This window comes from Staurois parvus, unplaced genomic scaffold, assembly GCF_062004578.1.
Source record: "Staurois parvus isolate SC_StPar_1 unplaced genomic scaffold, SC_StPar_1.0 ptg000052l, whole genome shotgun sequence".
In the NCBI taxonomy this organism is placed as follows: domain Eukaryota; kingdom Metazoa; phylum Chordata; class Amphibia; order Anura; family Ranidae; genus Staurois; species Staurois parvus.
In genome coordinates this window covers 6,910,999-6,927,745 of record NW_028317848.1, presented here as the reverse complement: position 1 = coordinate 6,927,745, position 16,747 = coordinate 6,910,999, and the positions used below count along the sequence as shown (strand labels likewise).

Genomic DNA, 16,747 nt, shown 5'->3' with positions numbered 1-16,747 from the left:
ACCGGATCGCGGTGCTGCGCGCACAAGCAGGGTGCGGGGAGGCCGTTTATAGACGGCCACCCGACCCCGCACTGCCACCGTCCAGCCGTTTATATGCAACGGCCGGTCGGGAAGTGGTTAAAATATTTTTTTTAATATCAGGACAAGTAGATTGTCATGAGGGATTGTCCCTTGGACAAGAAGTTTTTTCAAAAATGTCCTCACCCCTGCTCTCAGTGAAGCACGGGAGAGCAATCTTGTAGTTCATTGATCTTCTGGGGCTCTCAAGTAACCTCCTGCCCGGAGGTACGGGCACACCGCTATCCTGAGAGTCTGCAGGAGCCTGACATTACATCCGCAATTTGCTGATCATGGGTGCAATGCTCTGCAGGCTCCTTTTGAAAAAAAAAAAGCTAATTTTTTTTCCAAGTAAAAAAAATTTGCATTTTTTTTTTTTAACGATGAACACATCCTTTAAGTCATTCTTAATGTTCAATGCAAACTCCCCCATGTCTCCATGCTTTATTTTGCTGAGAAATCACTTTGAAAAACACTCCCCTTAGCATTTCTGGCCATGCCCATCTTGAGTAAGGGAAAATGATTTATGTAGCGTTTACTACCTGGAATCCATCCGCCCTTAGCTCAGGCATGCAGATAGGAAGGAGGGTGTGCTTAGGTGAGAAAACCCCTCTTGTAGACTCCTGGGACATATGACATCAGGAAGTAAATGAAGAAATGTAAAAAAAAAAGTTTAAAAGAAGTAAATATGATATCCATTTACTACCCATTTACTAATGCTAGCAGCGTAAGGATTAAAATTAGTCAATGTTGGTTGAGAGAGTAAAGTTTCGTTTTTAAACTTAATATAAAAAAAAAATCCCCAATGTAAAACTTTTTTTTTTTTGTGCTGTAACACGGAACTCTAGGCAAACAATATATACACAGTTAAAAATTACAAATACTTTAGAAAGGTAAACCAGCTCCTATTCATGTCTTTTATCAGCCAGATTTGGTTGGGTTACTTCAGTCCAGAGAGCACTCAATGGCTCTCATAAATGACTGAATACAATATAAAATGCACAGCCTAGCAGCTCCCTCCAGACTGGGAAAACCTTGAACAATGCTATAAAACATGCTGAAAGTACACCATGTGACATCTTCAATGAAGGACTATTTGAATGCAGACTTGTGCACTTTCAGTTGCTCTGAATAGCTGGTATACCCTTGAAATGTGCAATGTGCACAATTGAAGCAGGATTTACATTCTGCTGTATGGGGTTGATAGTGTGATATGTGTGCCTATTGTTCTGAGCAAGCTTCCACTTGAATGGATTTCATGTTACACCAGGTCCTGTTTGCGAGTACAAGATATCGTTTTTAATAAAAATGTATTGGGGATTTTGCACAATGCCGGTGCACTTTCTGTTTTTTCCATTCCTCTGCTTCATGGGCAAGAAGTGTTTTGTGCATGCTTTGTGTAGATTAACCTGTTATCCCCCACAAGAATTATGATTAGTTGAGCTACTTTTGTGTGTTTATTTTTTGCAGGAAACGGGACTATGAAGGATTTTTATGTACATTGCTGTTGCCTCCAGAATCCCGAAATTCTGTGTTGGCTCTGCGGGCCTTTAATGTAGAACTGTCACATGTAGGTATTCTATAACGCCAGTAAATTACCTTTATATTCTATAGTAAAGGATAACATGTTACATGTTCCACCTTTAATGTTACCTATAAACTGTACAACTCAGTTCAACAACCAACTGAAATCTTTTAGGTGGAGGGAAGCAAAAATAAAAAAAACTAAAATAATATGGTTGCATAAGTGTGCACACCCTTAAACTAATACTATGGTAAAGCACCTTTTGATTTGATTCCAAAACTTAGTCTTTTTGGGTATGAGTCTATCAGCATGGCACATCTTGACTTGGGAATATTTGCCCACTCTTCCTTGCAAAAACACTCTAAATCTGTCATATTGCGAGGGCATCTCCTGTGCACAGCCCTCTTCAGAACACCCCACAGATTTTTGATCACATTCAGGTCTCGTCTCTGGCTGGGCCATTCCAAAACTTCTTCTGGTGAAGCCATTCCTTTGTTGCTTTGGATGTATGCTTTGGGTCGTTGTCATGCTGAAAGATGAAGTTTGTCTTCATGTTTTGCTTTCTAGCAGAAGCCTGAAGGTTTTGTGCCAGTATTGACTGGTATTTGGAACTATTCTTAATTCCCTCTACCTTGACTAAGGCCCCAGTTCCAGCTAAAGAAAAATATCCCCAAAGCATGATGCTGCCACCACCATGCTTCACTGTGTGTATGGTGTTGTTTTGGTGATGTGCAGTGTTATTTTTGCCCCAAACATATCTTTTGGAATTATGGCCAAAAAGTTCAACTGTGGTTTCATCAGACCATAACACATTTTCCCATATGCTTTTGTGAGACTTCAGATGTGTTTTTGCAAAATTTAGCTGGGCTTGGGTGTTTGTCGTAAGAAAAGGCTTCGGTCTTGCCACTCTACCTGATATCCCGGACATATGAAGAATACGGGAGATTGTTGTCACATGTACCACACAGCCAGTACTTGCCAGATATTCCTGCAGCTCCTTTAATGTTGCTGTAGGCCTCTTGGCAGCCTCCCAGACCAGTTTTCTTCTCGTCTTTTCATCAATTTTGGAGGGACGTCCAGTTCTTGGTAATGTCACTGTTACGCCATATTTTCTCCACTTGATGATGACTGTCTTCACTGTGTTCCATGGTATATCTAATGCCTTGGAAATTATTTTGTACCTTTTTGCTGACTGATACCTTTTAAGAATGAGATCCCTCTGATGCTATGGAAGCTCCCTGCAGACCATGGCTTCTGCTGTAGGATACGACTCAGAAAATGTCAGGAAAGACCTACTAGAACAGCTGAATGTTATTTGGGGTTAATCAGAGGCACTTTAAATGATGGCAGGTGTGTACTGACTCCTATTTAACATGATTTTGAATGTGATTGCTTAATTCTGAACACAGCTGCATCCCCAGTTATAAGAGGTTGGGCACACTTATGCAACCACATTATTCATTATTTTAGTTTTTTTATGTTTACAAAAAATTTATTTTCAATTTGTTTTTCAGTTGAGTTGTACAGTTTTTATAGGTCACATTAAAGGTGGAAAATGGAACGATTTATCGTTGTCTCATATTTTTACGTCACAGAAACTTGACATTTTAACGGGTGTGTAGACTTTTTATATCAACTGTAACCATTTGTACAACTTGCCCCACCCTATTAGATTGTAAGCTCCTATGAGTAGGGCCCTCCCAATCCTCTTATTTTGATTGTATTGTAGCTGTACTGTCTGGGGTGGCAGATACAGAACGGTTAGTAAGGTGGATAAGTCTGGCAGCAGCATTCATGATAGACTGAAGAGGGGATAGCCTACGATGAGGTAGGCCAATGAGGAGGGAGTTACAATAGTCAAGGCGAGAGATAACAAGGAAGTGAATAAGTTGCTTAGTGGTTTCCGAGGTTAGGAACAGGCGTATCTTGGAGATGTTGTGGAGGTGAAGTATACAAGATTTGGACAGTGATTGGATTTGGGGATGAAAGGACAGATGGGAGTCTGGGATTACATCTAGTACCCTGGCATGAGGGGAGGGAATAATGATTGTGTTATTGATCTTGATGGAGAAGTCAGGGGAGGGGGCACGGGCTGGGGGGAATACTAAGAGCTCAGTTTTGGAAAGATTGAGTTTGAGGAAGTGGAGTGACATCCATACCGATATGTCGCTTAGTAGGTTAGTAATGTGAGAGGAGACTGAAGAGGTGAGGGGTAGAAAGATAGATTTGTGTGTCATCAGCATAGAGATGGTACCTTAAAGTCATGGGAGTTTATCAAGTGGCCAAGGGAGGAGGTGTAGATGGAGAAGAGAAGGGGTTCAAGGACAAAACCTTGAGGGACCCCTACAGAAAGAGGGAGTGAAGAGGAGGAGGCAGCGTTATAGGTAGCGCTGAAAAATCGCTGCGATTAGTAGTAGGAGAACCAGGAGAGAGCAGAGTCTCTGAGGCCAAGAGAGTGGGGTTTTTTGAGGAGGAGGGGATGGTCAACTGTATCAAAAGCCACAGAGAGGTCAAGTAGTAAGAGTATGGAGTAGTGGCCATTGGTTTTAGCTGTTGGATCATTAGTGAGTTTTAGTACGGCAGTTTCAGTGGAGTGTAGTAAGCAAAAGCCAGACTGTAAAGGGTCAAGAAGGTTGTTGTCAGTGAGCTGGGAGCTCAGGCGATTGTTGACGAAGCGTTTTAGGAATTTAGAGGTAAATGGCAGCAGGGAGATGGGTCTTAAGTTGTTCAGGTTGGTGGGATCCAGGGAGGGCTTTTTAAGTATGGGAGTGATGTGCGCATGCTTTAGAGGGGAGGGAAAGATTGAAGATGTGAGTGAGGGAGCATAGGATGGAAGAAGAGGGTGACCGTAGTAGTTGTGAGGGGACAGGATCCAGGGTACAGGTAGTGAGACGGGCTTCTGTGAAAACCTTAGTGACCTCATCTGTAGTAGCGAGGTCAAAAGAGCAAAGTGTTGAGGGAGGTTTAGTATAAGGTATGGTAAGTGGGATGGATGTCTGTGTAGTGGCGATGCCCCTACGAATTGCGTCAATCCTTGTTTTTGAAATGATTTGCAATCTCGTGAGCAGTGAGTGAAGTACTGGGTGGAGTTGGAGGTGGAGAAAGTAGAGAGTTAAAAGTAGAGAAGAGACGAGGACTGGATGACAAGGTATTAATAAGAGTGACAAAGTAGGCTTGTTTGGCAGCATGAAGGGAGGAATTGTATGTTAAGGAAGCAGATTTATATAGGGTGAATGCTTGCTGGGATTTGGTTTTATGCCACAATCACTCCAGCGCACGACTATGTCATTTAAGATTTCTGGTATCGTTAGTTTGCCAAGGTTGTAATGGTCGGGGCCTGATGCTTCGTGTTGTTAGAGGAGCAAATGAGTCTAATGTGGATGAAAGCAAACTGTTGTAGACAGCAGTGGCCAGTTTGGGGCAGGACAGAAGAGAGATTCTGTCATAGAGTTGGTCAGTTGCAGAGTGGAAAGGAGCAGGGTTCAAGTTGTGACGGTTTCTGCGGGTAATTGTTTGCTGCTTGGAGGGATAGGTGTTTGAAGACAAGGAGACTGTGAAGGTGATGAGATTGTGATCAGAGAGAGGAAAGGGGTTGTTTGTGAGGTTATAGGGAGTGCAAAGATCGGAGAAAACAAGGTCTAATGTATTCCCCCCAGAGTGAGTGGAGGACTGTATACATTGTGCTAATGTAAAAGATGAGGTTAAGATGAAGAGTTGGGATGTAGCTGGGTTGTTGACATTAATAGGGATGTTAAAATCTCCGAGAATGTGGGTAGTTCAGAGGAGAGAAAGTAGGGTAGCCAGGCGGAGAAATCATCAAGAAAGCGGGACACCGGTCCAGGAGGCAGATCACTGCAATCCTCAGAGAAATGGGAGAAAACAGCCGGGTGCAGTGAGTCTCAAAAGAAGAGAAGGATAGAGTGGGAGGGTTAGGGAGGACTTGAAAGGTGCTCAGTATGGATAGAAGCAAACCAACTCCACCACCTTTCTGACCACTGGGTCTGAGTGAGTGGGTCCAGATGAGGCCTCCATAGGAAAGTGCTGTGGGAGAAGCAGAATCTGCTGCTTGGAGCCAGGTTTCTGTAATTGCTAGTAGGTTAAGGGAGCGGGAGACAAAAAGGTCATGGACAGAGGTAAGCTTATTACAGACAGCGGGCATTCCAGAGCGCACATGAAAAAGGGAGGGTGGTTTTTGGGAGCACGGGGACTGATGTTAAATTGAGGGGATTGCTGCTATTCCTGGAAGAAAGAGGATGCCTGGTGTGTGGGTGAAATAGTGGAGGACCAGGGTTTGGGGAGATATCCCCAGAGGTTAGGAGAAGAAGAAGTGTGAGGAAAGTAAGATGGGAGCGGGATGTACACGAGTGTACATGCCTTCCAGTCCTGGTGTTTGGGTCAGCAGGATAGTGAAGTATCAGCAGGAGGTGATGAGAGCAGTAGTAGGGAGATGGTAGCAGTGAGGGTGAGATGTACAAGTTTTGGGGTAAAGAAGTGAGATTTTGGTAACGCAGGAAAGTAATATGAAAAGGAGAAGTAGAGGGGACATAATAAAAAGGTACACAAAGAGATGTTTCCCAGGGTGTTTGCTTGCAGTCCGTCCAGCATGCCGTAGAGTTTCTTGTTTTATCTTCCTGCTGCTTGAGTTATCCTGCTTTAGTTAGACTGCTGTGTTCAACTGCGTCTTAGCACTCCATCAAAGCAGCACTCGCGCAAAAGCAGCACCCCATCTGTGACTGTTCCCCCCATGAGCTGATCTAAATTTATAGGGAGATGGTCAAATGAGCACTCTTCTCCGCCTCAATTAGGAACTGATAAGGATCACATGAATAGGGGGGATGTTTCTCAAACACAGACCAGACACAGGCCACAGTCATAAAGAGAGTGCAACTAGAGGTGAGAACTAATCAACATAGACAAAAATATATATACACTATTTGTTCTGAAATTAGCAGGAGTCTATGCGTTGTTGTAGTTTAGAGTGGAGAGGAGATGGCATAACCTCAGATGATATACGGAGGTGAAACACATCCTCCTACATAGGTTTTACTTGTTTTTTGCAGTCTTCTTCTTTTGTACATCCCTTTTTAAAAGTGTTGATTTTAGGGCAAAAAAAAAGGGACACCCCCCTCCACACAGTACACAGGAGATACGTTGTGAATAGACAAGCTGTGTGCTGAGGAACCAGACCAACTGTTCAGTGTTCACCTCCCCTCTCTGGAATTCTCCCCTCTGGCTTCTTTTCGCTCTATGGATATAACTCAGTACAAACAACAACATCCAAAGCCTTCTATGACTTTATAACGTATAACTCTACTCTGATCTATATCACCGATCTCCTCTCAAAATATCACCCAAACCATCCACTTCGCTTCTCTCACGACCCACTGCTCTCTAGCTCTCCTATCACCTCCTCCCATGCTTTCCTCTGGAATGCCCTACCCCAATATATTTTGGCTATCTCCTACTCCCTGAAAACTCATCTTTTTAAGGAATTCTGTCCTGCCTCAAACTAATATCTGTATCTTTCACTTTCTCCATCAACTCATCCCCAAACCGTTATTACCTTTTGTACCCCTTACCACTTCCATTTAGATTGTAAGCTCTCATGAACAGGGTCTTGTCTTGAATTGTGTTGTAACTGTTCTGTCCCTGTTTTGTAAGGTACTACTCAAACTCTCAGCTCTGCATAAACCCTGTATAATAATATTAAGGCTTTATTTTAAAAAAAAACAAACAAAAAAAAACAGACTTTTATTCATTGGATTATTGAGTATGGCATGAGGAGAAATGATTTTCATAGACTCCCTTGCGCTTTTTGGTTTTTTTTTGGAAGGTGAAGGACTCTGTATCTCAGAAGAACCTGGGTCTGATGCGGATGCAGTTCTGGAGGGAAACTCTTCAAGACATATACCAAGAGAATCCTCCACATCACCCTGTGGCTCTGGAATTAGCTAAGGTTTCCTTTGTTTGTTTAGCATATGTGAATTAATTGCAAATTCAATTACTTTCCATTTTACATGTGAAGTGTTACTGTTTATAGTATGACTATGTATCCAACATATGCAATGGTCAGATCAGGACAGTAATCAGGAAGAGTTGATTGAAGTAGGTAGATGAATTATCAATTTGTCGGACTAGGAAGGAACATGAATGCAGTATATCTGCGGACACTCATTCTTTGAAAGTGCAGGGATAACGAAGGACTAGACCATGTATTTACATTTTGCTGTTTGTGTAGTGCTGATACTAAAAGCAGCTAACTATTGCTGTCCAGTATATGAAGCTATCACTGTGAAGCAATCTGTATAATTGGTACTTAAAGAGTAACTCTACTTTTGTTAAGAGAAAAACAATCCCCTCTGGGTGATCATTGTACATTGCAATGATTTTTCCCAACCTTGTTGCGGATACCTACCTGTTTCTGCTCTGAATGAATAGCTGTTTTTTGCATCATGTCTTGTACAAAGTAAATCTGAATGGGAGTGACATTTTAATTATCAATCAGCTGATGTACCTGCAGTGTTCTAATGAGGAAAATTCCATGTTCTGCACCCCTTTAGAAGTGAGTACGCTTTGGGAGTGTCTCACCAAAAAAGAAAATTTTGTTCCAGGGGATGCCTAAAATGTGACCTGTATCTTGGGGCACACTTCTGCAAAAATTACTGAGCCAATCACACAAGCAGAAAATGATATTTTTGGGGGCCGTTCTGTACACCAACTGTGCACAGAATTCTTTTAGGTTGCCCTATTGCATGGAATTTTACAGAAATTTGCAGACTGAAAAGGAAAGGTAATTTTTAATAACATTCAGTTACATTATGGCTTGTGCAACAATTGCTTATTATTTTTTTATTATTATTTGCTATATTTTGTTCCCACAAAAGTGGACTTGCCCTTTAAAGGAAACCTGTACTCAGAAATCTAAAGTCTACCATTGCTGTTGTAGTTATCCCATCTATTCTCATAGAATGTAGTGAAGTACAATGTGCTAAGCTAAGGACTTTGAAGCAAGTTTTGTTTAATTTTCAAATGCCCGAGAATTGCGTATTTTAATGAGCCTATAGAGAATGCTAAAATGTTTATATGCTTATCATATTTTCTGTGCACAGGCTGTGCAGAGACACAAACTGACAAAGCGATGGCTGACAAGAATCATCGATGACAGAGTGAGTATTGATTTTATTACATGCATTAATGTGTACAGTAATTACTGGCATAAGTATAACTTCTATTATTTATTACAGGTATTTATATAGCAGCAACAATTTACACAGCACTTTACCTACTGTACATTTACATCAGTCCCTGCCCTCTAGAGGCTTACAATCTAAGGTCATTCTTCACATGCACACATACAGTATCTGCACACACATACAGTACTAGTTAGACAGAAGTCAATTGGCGTGTGGTAGAGAACCTTTTTCAGCCATGTGTTGCGTATTTTCAGTTGTCCTTTGCTGAAAGTAGTGGGTCATTATGGCAAATAGCAATCTTTGTGACTTAATAAGTTGAACATTAGAAATTTTGAGATATATCAAGCTCAAGTATTGATGCACTTTAATACAGCAAGAAGTATGGTAACTTTTATTTACATAGGTATAATCTTCTCCAATAGTGCCTGTTACATATGGGAACATTTTGGCTCCTTAAAAACGTTTTTTTATGGTTGGAAGGATCTGTGACCAATTTATGTGATTGCTACTTAGCCTTATTTCTGTAACAGTTCTGTGCTGGATGAGAACATATTCACGGGAGAGGACCGAGTGAACAGAGAGAGCTCCAGTCAGTAGGTGTGTGGGTGGGGGGGGGGGGGGGGGGGAAGGTATGCTGCTGCAGTGGATGTTAATGAGGTTGGCTGTGCTGTCTGGTGGGGTTGGGGTCTGTAGGTTAAAGCAGTAAAAAGGCACAAAAAATTGTATTTATTGCAGGCTACTAATCAATAGATGTGGTGGCTGCATTCATTTTCTTTTTTTTAGGCTTCTTGTCTCCGTTTTCACCTGGTGATCTGGCCAGTAACACATCCTGTATTAAAGTGCCTCCAGTGGAATTTGAAGCCAAATTTCAGATCACACTTATAAGCAGTTTCAGCGACAATTTTTTTTTTTTACTTTTGAGATAAAGGTTTTACATAGTTAAAAGCTGATCATGTAAACACCCCTGCCAGTGCTAAATGATTTGTTTCATGCCTCTAACTGCTACATCTGCAAGAGATCTTGTTCTTTTGAAAAAAAAAAATGACTTGCTGACCAGATCACCAGATAAAAATAAAGGAAAAAGAGCCTAAAATAGAAAACAAACGCAGACATCACTCCTAAGAATTGTCAAGCTGCAATATAATAAATGCCGCTTTTGGGTTTAATACTGCTTTAAACAGCTATCATATACATATCTCAACTGCATATTGAAAGGTAGTTCCACCGTTCTAACATTTTGTTTCATGTCATAAACATATAGTGTGTATGGTGTAACATTGGATATGACACAGCCCCCTCTTTCTATGTATGGTACATAATTATATGTGCACACGTGGCAGCAATATTTGCCTGTTACACATTCATTGCACAGTGCTTACTTCTTGTTGATCCAATTAATTCACTACAAGTCTAACAGACAGGATCTGTCTGATTTAAAAGAAAAAACTATCTGTAATGGCATGAAACACCCACACAGCTTCTGTTAACTACATACTATGTAATACAGGGGTTCCCGGCACCAGTCCGTGGACTGTTGATGAATGGGCTGCACAGCAGGAGGTGAGTGTTGACCACAGTCCAGACAGGGCTATCACAGACTGTGATCGCCGCTCACCTCCCGCTGTGTGGCCATGCCTTTGTCTGTTCTCCCTGCTCTCCTGATAGCAGAGCAGGGGGTGGAAGGAGCTGGAGATCTGCACAGAGAGTTGGAAACTTAACAAGCGGGCAGATCTGCAACTCCTCTCGCTCCCTGCTCTGCTGACAGGATCACATCGTCATGACACACAGGCTGAATCTTGCCTCTGGACTGCTAAAGGTAGGACTGTGCAGGGGAGGCAGAGAGTAAAAGGTGGCAAAGGAGGAGTGGGGTCATGACTGCAAGGGACACCGTGATTGAGGGGGGGTGCTGTGATTGCTAGAGGCACTGTAATGTAAAAGAGCAAAGTGACGTAAAGGGGATTACACTGTAAAGATCACAGTGCTAATCATCACAGTTCCCCTATGCAATGCAGTCCTGTTCAGATCAGATCCCCCCTTTACATCACAGACCTCCATTTACAGTGCAGTCCCCTTTACATTAATGTAAAGGGGCACTATAATGTAAAGGGGGACTGTGATGTGATGGGGAACTAAGGACACTGTGGGACTGCTTTTAAAGGGGGGGAACTGTGATGTAAAGGGGCACTGTGGACACATATATAAAGGGGGACTGTGCTGTAAAGGGGAGTTGTGGTGTGAAGGGGGACTGTGCTGTAAAGAGTTGTGGTGTGAAGGGGGACTGAGAACTGACTCCAACCCCCAGTCCCCAGAAAAATTGACTGCCATGAAACCGGTCCCTGGTGCAAAAAAGGTTGGGGACTGCAGATGTAATTCATTGCCCAGGTTTTAGGTGTTACAGGGGAAATTAGTAGCAACATTTTAGTTACCATTTTACTACTGCCATATGTGGAGTGGTGGGTATTTATTTCTGGAGCTCTGTCTTCATATGGCTTTGTGTTTATCGAACTGTCATTAGGCAGGCAGATGTACAGAGCCCATCAAGTTGGCTCTGTTTACATTTGAGAGCCCACTGTGGGGAGATTTCTCTTCACTTCCTGTCCCAAAATAAGTGCAGTTGCACTTTCAGAATAGCTGTGCAAAATAAAACAGTGCTGCCACCTGGTGGTCTAATGTGGTTTAACCTACAGAAATAATTTATCACCAGAAGTAAATGTAGGGCTCAGGACATTGGGAGTCACCATTGTCCAGTAATCTTAGAAAGCTGTCAATAATTAGCTGTTTTCCATCAATTGCTATTTAGACAGTAAGTTCTAAAATTTGTGGTATTTTTAATACTGCTGCCCATACAACCAAATATCAATACTCCATGTCCACCAGAATATTTGTGGTTCTTCTAATCTTAGATTCTTTAAAATATATGCTGTTTAAAGGTCCTTAAAGTGGAATTGTGCTAAAATGTTAACTTAAAAGAGAAAGTAAAGTTCACAATACTTATCTTAGCTTCAACAGTCCAAGACCTGCAAGATTTGCTTCCGGTACTTTCTCCCCAGCTCCTTTCTGGTGCTGGTCTTTGGCCATCTTGATTGGTCAGCATAAGATGGTGTAACTTCTGCTCACATGCAGGAGCTCAGTCATCCCAGCATGCAGGCACCGTGCTGGAATGTATACTGAGCTGCGGGTGTGCACATCGGTGTATGTTTTAGAGAAGACTACTAGCAAGTAGGCAAGTTTATTTTATTGCAAGGAATCCAGGAAGTTGTGGAAATAGATGGCTAGCAGACAGGCAGCACTCACAACATAAAAGGAGAGTTTATTAATAAGCTTATATCGGATTGTCAAAAATAACTGTAGTTTGTATTGTTATTACAATGCTGATATTATACAAATGAGCAGCACTAGGGTAGTCTGTTTGAAATCCATCCACGGTATTACCTGCTTGGGGTTTGCATGTTCTCCCTGTGCCTGTGTGGGTTTCCACTGGGTACTCCAGTTTCCTCAAGCACTCCAAAGATATGCTGGTAGGTTGATTCGATCCTTTCTAAATTGGCCCTAATATGTTTGTGAGTTAGGGACCTTGGATTGTTAGCTCCTTGAGGGTAGGAACTGATGTGAATGTACAACATATACAGGTGCATCTCAATAAATTAGAATATCATTAGAAAGTTAATTTATTTCAGTAATTCAATTCAAATAGTGAAACGCATATATATCATATAGATTCATTATACAAAGAATGATATATTTCAAGCATTTCTTCCTTTTAATTTTGATGATTATGGCTTACAGCTAATGAGAACCCAAAATACAGTATCTCAGAAAGTTAGAATATTGTGACCAAGTTCAATATTGTAGACTCAAGGGGGTTTATTTACTAAACCTGGTTGACTCAGAATCTTGTCCACTTCTGCATAAAAACCAATCAGCTTCCAGGTTTTATTGCTGAAGCTTACCTGAACATGCTAAGGTTAGAAGCTGATTGGCTACCATGCACAGGTGCCCAAGATTCTGAGTCAACCAGGTTTAGTAAATAAACCCCAAGGTGTCACACTCTAATCAGCTAATTACGTCAAAACACCTATAAAGTTTTCCTGAGATTTTAAATGGTCTCCCAGTAGGTTACACAATCATGGGAAAGACTGCTGACCTGACAGTTGACACTCTCCACAAGGAGGATAATTCACAAAAGGTCATTAAAGAAGCTGGCTGTTCAGAGTTCAGCATATTAATGGAAAGTTGAGTGGAAGGAAAAAGTATGGTAGAAAAAGGTGCACGAAGACTTGGTGGTCCAAAGTCCTCTTTTTGGATGAAAGTAAATTTTGCATTTTATTTGGAAATCGAGATCCCAGAGTCTGGAGGAAGAGTGGAGAGGCACAGAATCCAAGTTGGTTGAGGTCCAGTATGAAGTTTCCACAGTCCATGATGATGTGGAGAGCCATATCATCTGCTGGTGTTGGTCCACTGTGTTATATCAAGTCCAAAGTCAGTGCAGCCCTCTACCAAGAAATTCTAGAGCACTTCACGCTTCCCATCTGTTGACCAGCTTTATGGAGAAGCTGATTTCATTTTCCAGCAGGACTTAGGACACCTGCCCACACTGCCAAAAGTACCAATACCTGGTTTAATGATCATGGTGTCATTGTGCTTGATTGGCTAGCAAGCTTGCATGACCTAAACCCCATAGAGAATCTGTGGGGTATTATCAAGAGGAAGATGAGACAACAGACCCAACAATGCAGATGAGCTGAAGGCCACTATTGAAGCATCCTGGGCTTCCATAACACCTGATCGCCTCCATGCCACGCCACATTGATGCAGTAATTCATGCAAAAGGAGCCCCAATCAAGTACTGAGTGCATACTATACTGTACATGGACATACTTTTCAGTCCTTTGTTACTTATTTAATATACTCTGATTCATATAGTGCTGACATATTCCTAAGCAGTTCATACATTTCTTAGAACCATTCATATTAGTTCCTAAAGGGGTTTACAGTTTAATGTGCCTTGCTTAGTCATACACAAGTACATTTGCCACTCTAGCCTCAATCATACCAAAAGTTCTGGCCTTCCTGCACTCGGGACATCTGGTGTTACATACGGATTATTACCTCCATAGGGTAATTGTTCATTTGCAGCACCAGTTTGGAGTGGTCACCTTTACACTGGTTGATTTGACTCACATTTTTTGAGTATTGGTTGCAGTGTGCTGAGTTCACTGTCACATTATATAGATGCACTTGGTATATGTTTCGAGATATATTTTGGTGCACATTTAGAGCATATTTATAGATTGTAGATACATTTTTTTTTTTTTTCTTCTTTCTCTCACTGCTTAAACACTTTGTGTTGGAGTGTGCATGACACATAGTGCACAAATATATTTTTGTTATAAGATAATACACTATTTGCGATTTATGTTTTTTTGAGGTTTGTTCCACTGGATTATCGTATTGGAAATTTCATATAAAATATCACAAGGAGAAGGGATTAAAGTGAAGAAAAAGTCTTTTGGACTTGTTGTATATAGAAGAAGGAAATTTTTTGGACACTAAGTGTATTTATTTATTTTAATTTATTGTACTGTAATTTTCATTTATTTATTTTTTGCACTTTATGTTGGTTGTTGAAAGATGTGCATTTGGGGTAATTAAGATTACATATTTAATTTTGGTGGAGAAGAGGTATAGAGGGGAAAGGAAAAGAATTCTTTGCTGAATATTCATTTCTTCTGATATGAGATTTATCTCTTCTAATAGTTTGAGCTGAAAAGCTGTGTATTTACACATCACTCTATTCTGAGACTCTGCGGCATCCAAATGTAGTTTACAATGAGTTCCCTGCAGTCTAGATTTCCCTTCAAGCCTGAATTTGGATAAAAAAAGGCCTGAGAGGGGGCGTGGTCTGCCGCGCCAGGAAGATGGACGCTTAGCCTGAGAGCTCCCGCTGGCCGGATCCCTCTACACTGCCTTCAGAGGTGTCGGGTGAGCCTCAGCTGTCACAGGATGGGGAAGACGGACCGGACATCATCCGGTGCCCGTTCACGATCCCCTCGGGGCAATAGTGCGCAGGGGAGACCCATAAAGGAGCTTTTCCGCTCCCAACAGCAGAGAGAGGGACAGCAGCCATCTCCTTCCCCCTCTGCAGCTCCCTCCCCCCCTCCCTCTACAGCTGCAGATATGGCGATTCCCTCCTGTACTGCCACATGTGCAGACATGGCTATTCCCTCCTGCTCAGCCACACATGAAGCCCCAGATACAGTGCCCCAGCATGACATCCCTTCTGCCTCCCATTCTCTCTCCCTAAGGGATCTCCAGATGGTGGCCGCAGACATCAAAGCCACCCTGACTACATCGCTAAATACCGCTGTTAGCGATTTAAGGGCAGATATACAGGCTCTGGGTTCCAGATTGGAACAGGTGGAATCCGCCTCCAGACAAAACAGGTCCGCTATACAGGGTGTGCAGCAAAAATCAGCGTTCCACGCTTCTGCTATCAGGGACATCCAGAGGCATATTGAGGACTTAGACAATCGGGGTCGCAGGCATAATATTAGAATTCGCGGCCTCCCAGAATCAGTGGAAACTATTGATCTCTCCAAAGCGGTTATCGCCATATTTAATGACCTCCTTGGTCGCCCGCCTGCAACCATGATTGATATCGAGCGTGTTCACAGAGCGATCCGCCCCAGGAGGGGAGACGCAGACCCACCTAGGGATGTCGTTTGCTGCCTGGTTAGTTTTCCGCTTAAAGAGGATATCCTCCGCTGCGCCAGAGATAGGAGGCATCTTTTATATGGGGGAGCGGAAATACAACTGTTTCAGGACCTATCCAGTATTACCCTGCGACAACGGCGTGCTTTACGTCCTCTTTTGGATATGCTCCGATCACGTAACATCCCCTACAGATGGAGGTTCCCCTTTTGCCTCTCTGTGCATGCTAATGGTCGCACCCACAACTTGCGAACTCCTGACGATTTACCATCTTTCTGCGTTTCCCTGGACATCCCACAGCCTGACCTCCCTGAGTGGTATGGCTCCATGTGCGTGCCACCATCCCCGGACCCAGGAACTGAAGATAGCACTATGGATCGGCTTGGCCAATCTCATCGTAGGGGGCGGATGGTCCCATCAACTCCTCCAAGACTCCCTGCAGGGGGCATGCCAGCTTCCCTCGGCCCAACGGCCTCTTCGGCGCACAGGAAGCCGAGGCGCGAAATCTGCGACTCTCACCAGCTAATGGCTTTTCAGTGCACTCCTCACCAACTGCACAAGCTCTTTTAAGGTTGCCGCCACTTATTTGCCAAAATGATAGCCATCACTCCACGAGCTTCACCTACAGTTGTTATCCTGCAAGCTACGACCGGGCCGCTGTACCTCTTTCCTGCCAAACAAGATGTTGAGCCATGTTCCTATTGTCTCGGCCTCCCATGGTAGGATTCAACTACTGGGCTTTGCTCGGGTTCTCTTCGCCGACGAATCAACACCCCTTCACAGGTCTTCCGCCTCCAGAAAGTTTTCGTCCCATGCCTTTTCCGGCCTCCCGTTTTTTCAGTCGACCGAGAGTTTCCGGGGCGATCACCGTCCTATGGCCTCACCCGTCCTGAAACACCCGAACCTCATCCTCTTTGCCTTTGAAGTTGTCGTACTGCTGATGTGCGACTGTCCTGCTGTAGATGTCTCCACCCCTACATGCTTCGGACTGCATGCTCCTTTTTTTTTCTGATTCACCGGAAGAGGACTCCGCTTCCTTGTTAAGTATAATATATGTGAAATTTGGCCGAGGCTTATTATATTTTTGTGGGGGTGGTGGGGGTTGATGGGGTGATTGATTGCTCAGTCGGGTAAATGTTTTTTTAAAGACCATAACTGCTCATATTGAGCACTGAGGGTGGCGGAGTGAACGAGCACCGCCTCTCTCCCCTACCTGCCAGACCGACTCAACTGGAGTCGTACTTTATTCTCGGCCCGGTCT

The 16,747-nt window shown here is 42.9% G+C and overlaps 1 protein-coding gene across 4 annotated transcripts in view; it reads left to right on the top strand.

The window, feature by feature from the left end:
* NDUFAF6 (NADH:ubiquinone oxidoreductase complex assembly factor 6) overlaps window positions 1–16,747 on the top strand; it is an 87,628-nt gene that overhangs the window by 6,823 nt on the left and 64,058 nt on the right. For 2 of the 4 annotated variants that reach the window (XR_016310612.1, XM_089666714.1), the window contains exons 2-4: window positions 1,528–1,627; window positions 7,416–7,538; window positions 8,692–8,748. Coding sequence is in view for 3 of the 4 variants with exons in the window: in XM_089666714.1 (XP_089522840.1) it covers window positions 1,528–1,627; window positions 7,416–7,538; window positions 8,692–8,748 (280 nt within the window). In the remaining variant the exon portion in view is untranslated. The remainder of the gene's footprint in view (window positions 1–1,527; window positions 1,628–7,415; window positions 7,539–8,691; window positions 8,749–16,747) is intronic. The other 2 variants (XM_089666720.1, XM_089666732.1) reach the window with 2 other exon arrangements.